This window comes from Salvelinus sp. IW2-2015, linkage group LG14 (assembly GCF_002910315.2).
Source record: "Salvelinus sp. IW2-2015 linkage group LG14, ASM291031v2, whole genome shotgun sequence".
NCBI classification, from domain to species: Eukaryota; Metazoa; Chordata; class Actinopteri; order Salmoniformes; family Salmonidae; genus Salvelinus; species Salvelinus sp. IW2-2015.
In genome coordinates this window covers 10,807,467-10,823,175 of record NC_036854.1, presented here as the reverse complement: position 1 = coordinate 10,823,175, position 15,709 = coordinate 10,807,467, and the positions used below count along the sequence as shown (strand labels likewise).

General features: G+C 44.5%; 1 protein-coding gene across 16 annotated transcripts in view; it reads left to right on the top strand.

The window, feature by feature from the left end:
• Positions 1-15,709, top strand: part of LOC111973477 (receptor-type tyrosine-protein phosphatase kappa) — a 163,195-nt gene that overhangs the window by 57,679 nt on the left and 89,807 nt on the right. For all 16 annotated transcript variants that reach the window (XM_024000851.2, XM_070446492.1, XM_024000850.2 and 13 more), the window contains exon 3: positions 2,807-3,078. In XM_024000851.2, the coding sequence (XP_023856619.1) occupies positions 2,807-3,078 (272 nt within the window). The remainder of the gene's footprint in view (positions 1-2,806; positions 3,079-15,709) is intronic.

The window sequence follows — 15,709 nt, the reverse complement described above, 5'->3', positions numbered from 1 at the left end:
CCCCTGCATTTTGAGAATCTCATATTTCAGCCTAGTTTATCTGGCCCATGTTGATGTAGACTGATAGCAGGGCAGGCTGGGTTCGTGAGAGAAAGGGAGAGCCCTGAGGATTGGAGCTCTGAGTGAGATAACAGGCTTAGGCCTTCCCCTGTTCCCCAGGCCAAGGGCTTTATCAGATCCAATGTTCTGGAGCTCTGCAGAGGAATACCACCACAGCACTAGTCTGTGGCACTTGCTCCCCAAACACTGTAGAGAAGCCAGTGTTTTGTGGCCATGCACCACTGTACTSAACTTAACACCAGGGTTTGGCCCGACCTTAATTGCAGGTTGTTGGTTTTTTGGGGTACATTTGTAATCTGTCGTAAAGCGGTAGTTGAGCGGAGGCCTGGTTTCTGGTGTTTTCAGCCGTGGTTTAAGAGTGGACCCAGCTGCATCCTAAAACACTGCTTATGAATCTGAGAAGGGTTCTGGCCTTGATGTCATTGATGGATTTAACAGATTTAGCCTTTGGTGAGACACATTGGAGAAAAACGAACCCTTGCTTGATCTTGGTTTGTCATGGATATCATACCTCAAGTCAAAATGCCATTCTAAGGGGCCTAAGTGGTTCTCCCGACATCGAATATGGAATCAATCATAAAACAGACAACATATTTACACGACCGAGACCCTTACCAATTTGCATTGAGACACAAGAGGCCATTCATGAGTAATATGATACAGTGAATCCCCATCTGGTCATTTCACATAGCCGCATTATTCCTGACCCCGATCGCCAGGTCGTTTAGGACCTGGTTTGATAAACAGGTGTTTAACCAACAATTATCACAACGAGGAAGGGCCATAGGGGTAAAAGCTGCTCACATTCTCTGGGAAATAGTCTTTGTGATGCAGATTGGAGACCAGTGGCTATGAAATGGGCAGAAATTGGTTCCCTGAGGTGTTTCCCAAGTGGCGCAGCAGTCTAAGGCACTGCATCTCAGTGCTAGAGGCATCACTACAGACCCTGGTTCGAGCCTGGGCTGTAGCACAACCAGCCGTGATCGGGAGTCCCATAAGGCGGCGCACAATTGGTAATTGTTGCTCTAAACACACCTTCCACCTTATTGAGAGTGCGGGGTTGGGAAATAAATACATGTAGGCTAACTGAGTTCATATATTAAGTGCACGTAATTGAGCACATGCAGAATGTAAGGAGTGCACATGTACAGTATGTTGTTAATATGATGGGCAGTTTTCAAACCTGTCCGTGTCTGAAAGGAGGATCGTGCTTTGAGGCTGGCTGTGTGATTCAGAGAGATAGCAGGCTATCAGGGTAACGTTGGAATTTGGAGGCATAAACAGAAGAAAGGTTTGTTTGTTTTCAGTCCACATGAATCGAAGCTGATTTCAAATACTGTTGAGCAAACAGTTCCCATCTCTCCCATTTTTATTATTGCTGTACGATTATTTCCCTCTCTGAAAAAAAGTCAAAGGATTTTTAATAGGAAAAAAAGAAGTCTGGATTTTGTTCATCTTTGGATGTCCTTTGTTTGAGCTTTAGTGGGGAAGTGAAATAAATAAATAAACTCATAGTGGTGTGTAATAGAATTGCCAACAGCTTTTGGCTCTAGCTCTCTTTCCGTTTCTTTAGTTTTTTGCGTGAAAGCTTGATGATCTTGCTCTCGTAAAGAAGTAATGCATGAGAGAGAAACAGACACGTTTTTTTTGTTGAGGCCTCATGTTTATTTTGTACCTTGATGAGAAACACACTGCCTGGCTTGGAACGGTTCGTCAGGGAGGTGGGAGGAGGGGTTAGCGGGGGAGGGTGAAAAATACACTGCCTGGCCCTGCTGGAACGGTCTGTCAGGAGGGGCAGGGAGCGGGACATTGGGAAGGGTGAACTTCCTTAGTTTTGGGGAGGCTTTTTTTGTATCTTTTTCCTGAAACAAACCTCCAACAGACATACTCCCTTTGTTCCCAAGGACAAAGACTCGCCTTTGAACACAGACCATTTCAAAGGTCTGGAAATATATACATTTCAACAATTAGCTATTCGTAAATGCAATTTACGAATAGCCACAAGTACCACAAGTCAAGAAAATGTATACTGTTGCACTCCAAAGGTTTCGTTGTATTTGACCACCTTGAAAATATCACCCACTTCACAGCGAATCCTCTCCATTAAAAACTCAGCACACATAAACACAGCCAGATGGGTTCCTAAAAGATTTCTTAGAACTTCTTCTTTGCTTGGAGCTGAGTACACAACGATGGTTCAGAGTTGTTGTACAATATGAATCATCAGAACTGTAGTTAAATTGGAGTCATTGTTTTGGCAGGCCTGAAAATGGTGAACAGATGTACTGATTTTGTGACAAATGGTTGTGAAATGAGGCTTTGGCTAGGCCTGATGTCTTGCTTAAGGGGATAACACATGAGCAAAATGGATTTAAATCATGCATAATAAAGATTCCAATAGGAATTTAATTTGATATTTGTTTGTTAAATCAACACTAAATGACCTGCACTGAACTCCACATGGCAATTTTCCCCAAATTATCATATTATTTTTCATTTATTGGATCTAACTGTATCGAAGCTGATTAAAATGTCATTTATTTGAAGCATTTCTATTTGTTTGGTCTTTACCCAAAAATGTGTTACTAAGAAACATTGGAGCACTTACAGTGGAGTGGAGAACCTTAGCTGCTGAGAGTCTGACTCTAGGCCCCTCTTATCGCCATGTTCTCTAATGCCCCTCTTCTCCTCTCTTCTTCTCCTCTCCTCTTCTATTCTCTTCTCCTTCTCTTCTATCCCTCCTCAGGTTCCTACATGATGGTGGACTCCTCCCAGCACGACGCCGGAGAGAAGGCCCGCATCCAGCTGCCAGTAATGAAGGAAAACGACACCCACTGTATTGACTTCAACTACTTATTGTACACCCAAGATGGCTCCAGCCCCGGGACGCTGAACATCCTGGTGAAGGTCAACAAAGGTCCCATGGCTAATCCCATTTGGAATGTGACCAGCTACACCGGGAAGGAATGGCTCCGCGCTGAGCTGGCCGTCAGTACCTTCTGGCCCAACGAGTATCAGGTACACAGAGCCACTACATCGCTCCATTACCTATCRATCTGGGTCCGTTTGTATGAAACGTCTCAGAGTAGGGGTGCTGATTTAGGATCAGTTTAGACTTTTAGATCACAATAAATAAGATTACATGGACAGTGGGGGGTTGATCCTAGATCAGCTCTCCTACATTTGATACATACGGACCAAGGCCTCTGTAGCACTGATATGGAGATGGACCTATTCTCTTGTTCACTGGTTCACTGGACTTTGTTGGGGCTTGATGATCTTTAAGCCTATAAGGAATTGTAATTTTCTTCAACGCTTGCAATTAGATTCTCAAATTAGTCAGGGTCCGGAAAAGGATATTAAAGACTATAAATTATAGAAGTTTAATTATTAAAATTATTATTATTGAGAGGGCATGGGCAATGAACTGATTCCATATAAATAGGGATTAATTTGCGCATATTCACATTTTTCAAATGCCATGTTGATTGTGATGCGTCTAATCGTGAAAGTAGGCAAATACATACAGTAGMTCTCCAAATGTCAGCTGGATCATTGAATTTATTTCTTGTTTATTATGTTTTCCTTCTTTACGGCCAATTCATTTTGCTCCGTTTTGGACAATAAAACTGCTAAGCTAATTGTATTGTATAATGTCATCATGCATGGTCATGCAACATGACGAGAAATGGTGGTTCATTTCACAGGTCAATACCTTTTTTCCCCTGGTGTAAATTAGGGAGTGATAGCAAGTCACTGAAGATCATTACACCTTCCTCGCAGTCAGATTTACAGCTGATAAGAAAGGCTCTCAAGTAGCCAGTTCTGTAATGAGAATGGATGGTTAAGGAGGAGATGGGCAGGAAGACCTACAGCCCCGCTCTGCCCTTGTGTTCCTCAACCCGGGATGGGGTCTTCAAACACACATGCATGCTTGCACGCACATACACACGCGAGACAGTGGTCGTTTCTGCACTGGTAATGAGGCCTTGTCTTAGCAATGGGGTCGAGTGGAGCTGGACCGTGGATCTTTGTCTAAGACTTTGGGGAAGGCGGCTAGGCTAGGCCACTGATTTATCGGTCTTGACCGGGACTCAGGAGTGGAGACTGTGGCACAAATGCAATGTGTGTGGCTGTGTACGCCAGAGGGGCCCGGTAGGATAGCTGCATATCACTCTGCGCCATCTAAAGCCGGCCTGACAACCCAAACCTCCCACCCCTAAGTATGGGTTCTCAGTGAGGAATTTCTGGGTGACAACCCAAACTGCCCCGAGCCATACCTCTGAAAGGCTGTAACACAGGAGCAAGGGTGATAGCCCGGTTCTTTATCCTCAGAGTCCTGCTAATAGCTGCTGCTGTCGTTGCTGCAGCCTGTAACGTAAGTGGAGGCAGGTTTTTATTTCCCCAGCAATGTTCAGAGTTGTTGTTTTTTCACAACGCTGGAGGCACGCCAGGTCCACCATGCGAGATGGCTACATTGGCTGTAAATGACTAAAAACGGATTTGAAATATTCAGAATGCATGTTGATTGATGAGAGCGGAGACTTTGAAAGCTAAAGACGTTGGACTAGATTCGGTGCCAGATACTTTGTGGATATCAAATTACCATGTAGTAGCTAGTGTACTCTCTCTCCCCTCGCCGCCTCTCCCTCTCTCTCCTTCCTTTCGCTCTTCAGATACTTTATTTATCCGCCTTTTTGCAATGGGATTTGATTCAATAAGCTCGCCTCCCTTTCTTTCTCTGCCAATGCCGTATTTGTAAGTATTTCATTTGCATTTTTGCTGCCTCCTTTTCTCTCTGTATGGTTAATGAAACCCGTGGCCTGTCATGTCACTAATTGGAAGGAATGAATGATTCAGTACTCTTGTCAACACGTGTCATCTTGGAGTGATAGGGAATTTTAAGTGGGTGATGCTTATTATTCTAATCAGATATTTGGTTTCGTAGTATCCTTTGCCAGTGGTGCCAGAGCTAGAGTTGTAAAGGCCTTCTGACATGCTGTCATGCTGACAATGGCTAGTGTAATTGGACACCTGTGTTTCCATATGCCTCAGTGAGGACACTACGCTGTACTACCAGAACGGTAGTATTAGTGAGAGATGAAATAGAAACATAAGCATCACTGTGTAACGGTTATGAAATGGTTGATTTGCTAAAGTATTTTTTTTTGTAAAGTAGGTGTACTTACATTGGCGTGAGCTATTAGTGACGTGAGTGAGTGAGTGAGTGAGTGAGTGAGTGAGTCAGTGAGTGAGTGAGTGAGTGAGTGAGTAGGATGAAAAAGGTTTGGCCACAGGTGTGCGCTTGTCTTTGTTTCATTATAGTTGGCTGCCTCTGTTGGTCACAAGTAGTCATTACACATGTAGTCTCTTCAAACTGTAGTTACAGAACTGCACACATGTAGATTTTGCATTTATTCCATCAATACGATTTCTTAAAAGGCATCAGAATGCATTCATCCTCAGTTCATTCGCCCATCAATTGTGTATATGTTTCAGTGATGATTCATAACTCAATTGCCAATATTTGCAATGTCAGCCTACTCAAAGTTGACCACATTCAGGTAAAACAAGTTATTTTTAATCGTAGGCCAGGGATCATCATCCCATTGTTCCTCCCCTGCTGAACGACATTTTGTGTCTCCCACTGAGCTGTTGTCTCCCAAAGGGTGTGCTGGGAAAGGCCTTGTCTGAATAGATCCCTTCATAGAGACCTGGCAGCCCCAGTCCGCCCCATCCCCGATCCCCTGCAGAGGCCGGAGCAAGCTTAGACATCTTAGCCTGTAAATAAGTCTGTACACGCAGGGGATTAGGCATCATTTGAGAGAGCAGAGCGTTATAATTAATAGCCTCTGATATCAGAGGGGAGAAGCTAATGAAGCGCTAGGACCAGTGCCGGCATGTCTCTTCTTCCTTCGCTCTCTCGCGCTCTCTCTCTCTCTCTCGCTCTCTCTGTCTGTTTTTCTCTGTCTGTTTCTCTGTCTGTTTCTCTCTATCCTCTCTCTCACTCTCTCTGTCTTTTTCTCTCTCTGTCTGTTTTTCTCTGCCTGTTTCTCTCTCCTCTCTCTCCTCTCTCTCTCTCCCTCGCTCTCTCTCTCTCTCTGAGGCTGCTGCTCATTTGACCTTTGTCCGCATTTCTCCAAATCCACATCACCGTGAAGCCCTGGATTGGTGTATTTGTCACCTTTGATTGGAGGGATGACCCCAGACACCTGGTCATGGTGTGTAAATATTGGTCTCTTACTAAATTTGAATCATGTGATTTCGCATTTATGATAGTTCTTCACTTCTGGAATGTGCATTGAAATAAATGAATTAGGACTGATTAAACGTGTCAGAATTAATGTTTAATGAAATGTTAGAGATGAGATGACATACTCTCTGGGGATTGGAAAAACGTTGAACAGAATGTAGCAGCTGAGCACACATTGGTGAAGCAGTCGTATGTGCATGATTTACATGTGTCAATAGACTATTTATTTGTGTGTCTCTTCAGACAGTTCAGACGAATTGCCGTGGATATGAGACGTTTTACTCCAGTAGACACTGTTTTGTAATGCTGCAGCTGACATTTTGAAAGTAAACATGCGGTCTCCTCTTTGTCCTGGGGTAAGGGCACTGATCTACATGGTCTTAGCTGCTGTCCAGAACCCTCAGCCGTCAACTCGACTTGTCTTTAAGGGGGATCTTAGAGGAACTATGGTGTCATGGAGGGGGTCTGGGCTGAAATGGCACTGAGGGGCCTGTAGGACCCAAGTGATTTATTCACAAGCAGGTGTTTACTCTTTAGCTCAAGACCAAATTGGTGTGTGGATTTAACCAATCAAGACTGTTGAAACAATTAGGGCTCAGACTGGTAGGCTTTTCCATGCTAGAGATGTGTGTCTGTGTGTGAGCCTCTTTTAATTAATGGAGTGACAACTGAGGACTTAAAGGAGTGTGAGTCACTAGGAGTGTGAGAGAGGGCAAGCCAGTTCCTGTAGCACTCCTTGTTGTGTACACTTGGTGTGGGTGGGGGTTGGTTTGTTCAAATGTGTGTGTGTGTGTGTATATAGGGAAGGGGGGCGTTGTGGGGGAGGGCTGAGGGCTGGGGGCTGGCATTTCTTGTCAAGGTTGTTCCATTTACTCTCGTCAACGCTGCCAACCCCCCTGCCGCACATGTTTTGGCCCAACGCGGACTCATTCCTGACGCTCTGACTACTTCTGAACCTATAGATGGCCGGCAGAAGATCGGAATGGGGGGCAAATCAAGCATTGAGGTCTTTGTTTAGCCCTGAATATTTCCATCTGCGTCGTGAGGTGTGATGATTATGACCCCCGCGTGTGCGATCCAGAGGAATGACCACGGCGCTGCTCTCAGCACTTCTCTGCACTGAAGGAAACAAATGACAAGGAGGCTCTTCTAAGGCACAGCCTGACAAAGAGCTAGAATGTCTCTCCTTTGTTCAGAGCTTTGACTGTGTGTGTATGTGAATACAGCCCTCCTGTCGAGTAGAAATAACAGGTATTATCATTAATGGTCCGTATTTGACCTGTTGGAAGGTGCTGACTGTGCTACATTGAGTTAAATTGAATTCTTGCACAGAGGGCTTTTTCCAGCCGGAGCAGAGCTATGCAATACATCCATTAGAGTCATTTAATCAGTGTTAATGACACAGTCTTAAGATGATTAACGTGATTAGAGCCACACTGGGCCCATTTGAAAGACCCGTTTGCTCTTCCGTTGTGGTCAGTGTTGGTGCCTTATTCTGGTAGATATCCTACCCCTGGTTTGGCGGTTTGATGACTCGGTCAGGAATTTGCTTCCCGTTCCTACCAGGGTGAACATCTACCCTCACCACAGGTCTCTACCCTCCCTCTCATCATGCTTCAGGCTCGACCTCTCCAAGTGCAATTGCTCTGATTTGGCCCCGGCCATTGATCTGKATACGGAAACAATCAGCGTTAATAAGGGAGTGTGTTAGTATCTACCTCAAAACATGTTTCCATTTTCCTGAAGCTCCTTACCTCAGTATTGTCGGGGCTCTCTGCCGTATTAAAGTAAAGTACGGCGTAATGGCCGTTTATGGAGATTGCTCCTCTGCCGGCATGCAGCGGGTGAAATGATAGATTGAAATTGATCGCTCAAAGCTGAGAGATTACTCTTCAACTGAGAGGGATGCACCTCCTATGAACCGCCCGGCGAGGAATCATGGGAGGGAGTCTGAAGCCAGAATATATTGCTTCTAATGGGCCATCCTGGAAGAGAGCGAGAGCCTTCGCAGCACTGCACATCACATCGGAGCCCTGAAAACAGGTTACTGCATCTTTCTTTAAAGGCAAACATTTCGGCACACATCTCCCCCCATAGACATGATGAACGACGTCTCCCGGGCTGCTCCCAAGGAAATAAAAGGCTTTTCTCTCGTCACATTTGTATCAATTGTGGTATTTCTTTCTGACAGTGTTTACTCTGACTGCTGTGGTAATGATCAGCGGAATAAATGCAGATGGGAGATGGGAGGGAGGGGGGTGTAGATCCCCTGCAGAATGCCTCTCCTCCTCTCCTAGCCAGGCCTCTCTGTGACAGGTGAAGTGATAAGAGAACAGCAAATACCCCCCCCCCCCCCCCCKVCKGGTGGGTMYTGTGATGAGTGGGTGCCTGGCAAGAGAGAGGGGTGTTTTTGTCTGTGTCTGTGTCTGTGTCTATGTCTATGTCTATGTCTATGTCTATGTCTATGTCTATGTCTATGTCTATGTCTGTGTCTGTGTCTGTGTCTGTGTCTGTGTCTGTGTCTGTGTGTGTGTGTGTGTGTGTGTGTTTTGATGTTCCTGAGACATGTCTGCGTGGGTTGCGTGTATGTTGAAATTATAATCAATGGATTGTATTTTTCTGTTTTTTAGAGAAAGGGGTAGAATTTTTTTATTTATGATCCCCCCCACACTCACACACACACGCACGCGCACACACACACAACCTATACCAGCTGGTAGGGCAGGAGTTGCTGACATCATGGTCATTTGAGCAGCTCATGCATGCTTAATGCAGGCTCCAGCCCAGCTGCAGTCTCTGCCTGGCCGTCCGTCCCTGATTCTGTCCCTGCATGTCTCCATGTGAGGCTCCAGCAGACAGGAAACCCTTCTCTAGGTCCATCTGCCACCCCCTCCTAGACCACAGAGCTCCTCTCCTTCCCTCTCCTCCTCTAGCCAAGACCTGCTGGTCCAAAGCGCTACCCAGCATTCAGCCTCTGAAAGGTAACCTCAGTGCTCTAGACATTGAGTTGGGTTCGTTGTATTTCAGATTTCAGAGACATTTAGTACTCTCTGTATTTACTGACTGTTTATGGCGACATTTTGGTTAAATTAACTTCCAGTTAACTTTATCTCAGTATGACTTGGATTGCTGATGAAACTCCTCAGTTCCTCAAATCAAAATGGAGTAAACAAGATGAACCAACAATTTGGATATATCCGATGTGAGTGTTTTTTATTCCATTGGCTGTCATCCTCAGCCTGTGCTGTGAACATGTCAGTATTTTCTCCTCACCCGGAGGAGAGCAGTGTATTCTTTTTAAAGAGCTGTCAGGGGGCTGATGCTGAGTTCACTCTGTGAGCCTACTGGCTTGTGGCTTGGTGACATCAGGGCTAGTCTGTCGCAGCTAGCTCGGTTAAGATAATTGCACCAGCACAGGGTGTCACAGCGGAGTTTTTTCTTTTTGTTTATCTCAACTTGTTTGTTCAATTTTCAATGATAGCCAACCTTTTCTCTGTACTGTCACAACTGAAAATTGCAATTGGTAGTTCCGGAAGGGCCACACTTTCACCTTTTCCCTCCAAGAGTATTATGAGTTGTTGTTCATCTATGTTGTACGACCAGGCTCTAATAAGATCATGTTATTACGTTATTGTGGGGAAAAGCTGGTAATCGAATACAGTACATCTGTCAATTTTCACTCGTTGTGGAAAAGCGATATAGAATGGGGGGTTGGGAGCATGGCAGATTCCCGTGACTGCCCTGACTGCACTGCTCGCTTAAAGATTTATACCATAATCCTCTCATTGGAGTTATCGCAAGTGCTGGCTTGAGATTTGTTTAGCAAATGTCGTCTGCATTAAGAGAGAGATCACTTAAAAGGATATGAATCTCAGCTAAAAGCAAAATACCATCATTAAGCTAGAGCTCGGCAGCAGCTGGCACAAACTATTATTGTAAATGTTGATTCGGTCTCTCTCTTTTCCTGCTGAAAGGCATGTTTAGAATGCAATTCAGGGGATCAGGATTCAGCCGTAAAGTGTCCTTAGATCCCACAGTAGATTTAGCAAATTGTGAAGTCTAAGAAAGGTGAATTAAAGGTTGTGTTCAGTGGAAAACAAAGTGCATGAGGTTTGAGGGTTATTTTCTATAATCCGCTTCAAGGGGAGGCACATCCTTTTAAATTGACCACTTATAGCTACATGTACATCTGTTCTCCCATTGCCCTTCCAACACTGTGACACACTTACAGTGCCTTCAGAAAGTATTCATACCCCTTGATTTATTCCACATTTTGTTGTTACGACCTGAATTGAAAATGTATTAAATTGCTTTTATTTCTCTCTCATCTACACACAATACCCCATAAATATCAAATGTACATAAGTATTATTGCTGTTCTGGTTAGTGTTTATTGGCTTATTTCACTGTAGAGCCTCTAGCCCTGCTCATTATACCTTATCCAACCCTTCAGTTCCACCACCCACACATGCGATGACATCACCTGGTTTCAATGATGTTTCTAGAGACAATATCTCTCTTTCATCATCACTCAATGCCTAGTTTTACCTCCACTGTATTCACATCCTACCATACCTTTGTCTGTACACTATACCTTGAATCTATTTTATCGCCCCCAGAAACCTGCTCCTTTTACTCTTCGTTCCGGATGTCCTAGACGTCCAATTCTCATGGCTTTTAGCCGTACCCTTATCCTACTCCTCCTCTGTTCCTCTGGTGATGTAGAGGTGAATCCAGGCCCTGCAGTGCCTAGCTCCACTCCTATTTCCCCAGGCGCTCTCTTTTGACGACTTCTGTAACCGTAAAAGCCTTGGTTTCATGCAAGTTAACATTAGAAGCCTCCTCCCTAAGTTTGTTTTATTCACTGCTTTAGTACACTCTGCCAACCCAGATGTCTTAGCCGTGTCTGAATCCTGGCTTAGGAAGACCACCAATATCTCTGAAATCTCCATCCATAACTACAACATTTTCAGACAAGATAGAACGGCCAAAGGYGGCGGTGTTGCAATCTACTGCAGAGATAGCCTGCAGAGTTCTGTCCTACTATCCAGGTCTGTACCCAAACAATTTGAACTTCTACTTTTAAAAATCCACCTCTCTAAAAACAAATCTCTCACCGTTGCCGCCTGCTATAGACCACCGTCTGCCCCCAGCTGTGCTCTGGATACCATATGTGAACTGATTGCCCCCCATCTATCTTCAGAGCTCGTGCTGCTAGGTGACTAAACTGTGACATGCTTAACACCCCGGCCATCCTACAATCTAAGCTTGATGCCCTCAATCTCACACAAATTATCAATGAACCTACCAGGTACAACTCCAAAGCTGTAAACACGGGCACCCTCATAGATATCATCCTAACCAACTTGCCCTCTAAATACACCTCTGCTGTTTTAAACCAAGATCTCAGCGATCACTGCCTCATTGCCTGCATCCGTAATGGGTCAGCGGTCAAACGACCTCCACTCATCACTATCAAACGCTCCCTGAAACACTTCAGCGAGCAGGCCTTTCTAATCGACCTGGCCCAGGTATCCTTGGAAGGCTATCGACCTCATCCCGTCAGTAGAGGATGCCTGGTTATTTTTTTTTAAATGCCTTCCTCACCATCTTAAATAAGCATGTCCCATTCAAGAAATGTAGAACCAGGAACAGATATAGCCCTTGGTTCTCTCCAGACCTGACTGCCCTTAACCAATACAAAAACATCCTGTGGCGTTCTGCATTAGCATCGAACAGTCCCCGTGAAATGCAACTTTTTAGAGAAGTTAGAAACCAATATACACAGGCAGTTAGAAAAGCCAAGGCTAGCTTTTTCAAGCAGAAATGTGCTTCCTGCAACACAAACTCAAAAAAGTTCTGGGACATTGTAAAGTCCATGGAGAATAAGAGCACGTCATCCCAGCTGCCCACTGCACTGAGGATAGGAAACTCTGTCACCACCGATAAATCCACTATAATTGAGAATTTCAATAAGCATTTTTCTACGGCTGGCCATGCTTTCCACCTGGCCACCCCTACCCCGGTCAACAGCACTGCACCCCCCACAGCAACTCYCCCAAGKCTTCCCCATTTCTCCTTCTCCCAAATCCAGTCAGCTGATGTTCTGAAAGAGCTGCAAAATCTGGACCCCCACAAATCAGCCGGGCTAGACAATCTGGACCCTTTCTTTCTAAAATTATCTGCCGAATTTGTTGCAACCCCTATTACTAACCTGTTCAACCTCTCTTTCGTGTCGTCTGAGATTCCCAAAGATTGGAAAGCAGCTGCGGTCATCCCCCTCTTCAAAGGGAGGGACACTCTTGACCCAAACTGCTACAGACCTATATCTATCCTACCCTGCCTTTCTAAGGTCTTCGAAAGCCAAGTTAACAAACAGATCACCGACCATTTCGAATCCCATCGTACATTCTCCGCTATGCAATCTGGTTTCAGAGCTGGTCATGGGTGCACCTCAGCCACCCTCAAGGTTCTAAACGATATTTTAACCACCATCGATAAGAAACAATACTGTGCAGCCGTATTCATTGACCTGGCCAAGGCTTTGGACTCTGTCAATCACCACATCCTCATCGGCAGACTCAACAGCCTTGGTTTCTCAAATGATTGCCTCGCCTGGTTCACCAACTACTTCTACGACYGAGTTCAGTGTGTCAAATCTGAGGGCCTGTTGTCCGGGCCTCTGGCAGTCTCTATGGGGGTGCCACAGGGTTAAATTCTTGGGCCGACTCTCTTCTCTGTATATATCAATGATGTCGCTCTTGCTGCTGGTGAGTCTCTGATCCACCTCTACGCAGACAACACCATTCTGTATACTTCTGGCCCTTCTTTGGACACTGTGTTAACAACCCTCCAGACGAGCTTCAATGCCATACAACTCTCCTTCCCTGGCCTCCAACTGCTCTTAAATACAAGTAAAACTAAATGCATGCTCTTCAACCGATCGCTGCCTGCACCGGCCCGCCCTTCCAGCATCACTACTCTGGACGGTTCTGACTTAGAATATGTAGACAACTACAAATACCTAGGTGTCTGGTTAGACTGTAAACTCTCCTTCCAGACTCACATAAAACATCTCCAATCCAAAGTTAAATCTAGAATTGGCTTCCTATTTCGCAACAAAGCATCCTTCACTCATGCTGCCAAACATACCCTTGTAAAACTGACCAGCTTACCGATCCTCGACTTTGGCGATGTCATTTACAAAATAGCCTCCAACACCTTACTCAACAAATTGGATGCAGTCTATCACAGTGCCATCCGTTTTGTCGGAGCCCCAAATACTACCCACCACTGCGACCTGTACGTTCTCATTAGCTGGCCCTCGCTTCATACTCGTCGCCGTACCCACTGGCTCCAGGTCATCTACAAGACCCTGCTAGGTAAAGTCCCGCCTTATCTCTGCTCGCTGGTCACCATAGCTGCACCCACACGTAGCACGCGTTCCAGCAGGTATATCTCACTTGTCACCCCCAAAGCCAATTCCTCCTTTAGCCGCCTCTCCTTCCAGTTCTCTGCTGCCAATGACTGGAACGAACTACAAAAATCTCTGAAACTGGAAACACTTATCTCCCTCACTAGCTTTAAGCACCAGCTGTCAGAGCAGCTCACAGATCACTGCACCTGTACATAGCCCATCTATAAATAGCCCAAACAACTACTACTTTGCACACTCATCTACTGTCAAATCTACCATTACAGTGTTTTAATTGCTATATTGTATTTACTTTGCCACCATGGCCTATGTATTGCCTTTACCTCCCTTATCTCACCTCATTTGTTCACATTGTATATATACTTATTTTCTACTGTATTATTGACTGTGTTTGGTTTACTRCATGTGTAACTCTGTGTTGTTATATGTGTCGAACTGCTTTGCTTTATCTTGGCCAGGTCGCAGTTGTAAATGAGAAGTTGTTCTCAAGTTGCCTACCTGGTTAAATAAAGGTGAAATAAAATTAATCAAATTAACGCCCATCAGTCAATACATGTTAGAATCACCTTTGGCAGCGATTACATCTGTTAGTTTTTCTGGATAAGTCTCTAAGAGCTTTGCACACCTGGATTGAATAATATTTGCACTTTTTTWTTTTTATTCTTCAAGCTCTGTCAAGTTGGTTGTTGATCATTGCTAGACTGGCATTTTCAAGTCTTGACATAGATTTTCAAGGCGATTTTAGTTCAAAACTGTAACTAGGCTACTCAGGAACATTCAATGTCGTCTTGGTAAACAACTCCAGTGTATATTTGGCCTTGTGTTTTAGGGTATTGTCCTGCTGAAAGGTGAAAGGTCTCCCAGTGTCTTTTTTGGATGTATACTAAGTGCAGATTAGGTCGATGGACAACATTTTTTTGTAAGAAGCTGGGTATGTTCCAAAAAGTACCCCGATTTTCTGTGAGTGGTCAACTGTCCATAATTTGCCAGAGGCCTACGYGGCCCAACCATCAATTTGTATTGATGGATGAAAGCAGAGGGCCATTGAGCCCCAGTCTCCACAGCAGGCCTTGTAAGTGCTCTGATTAGCATGACGTCCTCAGTACTGTAATCACCTCTCTGACAGCCTGATGTGGGGGCAGCTATGGACAACTGCAATGTACTGTAGCCATTTAACCATATAGCCTGCTATCCCCACACAAAGGTATAAACGTTAAACTGGGGTTGACATTGTATGTCAACCTATTAAGGCTGAACCGTATGTTCTGCCCACACAATTGGTTCGTTTTTTCCCCTCTTTGTGTGCAAGACTCTGACTGAGGGTAAGGACAAAAACTTAACAGGAAAGTATTTTTAGGTGGTCATTATTTCCCACTGTGTGGAATTTTAGTTGAAATGTTTTCCGTGGTTACAGTATGGTATGTGCTAATTCAATAACCAGAGGAAATTTCAAATTTTTGTAAAGAGTGTGATTTCTTTCTCAGTGTTACAAGGTTCAGTCAAAAATGTTTTACTTCATGACATCAATGTTTATATAAGTACTTTTCTTCTAAAAGCTTTCACTTGCATTTTGCTTTGTGTTAGAATTCAACCTCAACATTGTTTGCCTCATGGCACAAAATAAGTGACTTGACTTACTTTAAAAGAAGTGAAAGGGGGAAAAACATTCCACCTCACATTTAAATCATGCTACTGTGGCAATCACAAGCCACACATAATTTTTTTTACAGAATTATATCGACTGTTGATTTATTTGTATTCCCCCTTCACTTTTTATCTGGAGAATATGATTTCTGTCCCAGTTTACGATCACATCCCATGGCACCATAAAGTGCCCGCAGCGGATATACCAAACGGCTGCCTGTTGGAACCTGCAAGTGTCTTGGGCAGAATGATGGCGCATTAGGGATCGATCTGTGAAAATTTGATGGAAATGAGTGTTGTAAACATCCTGCCCCCCC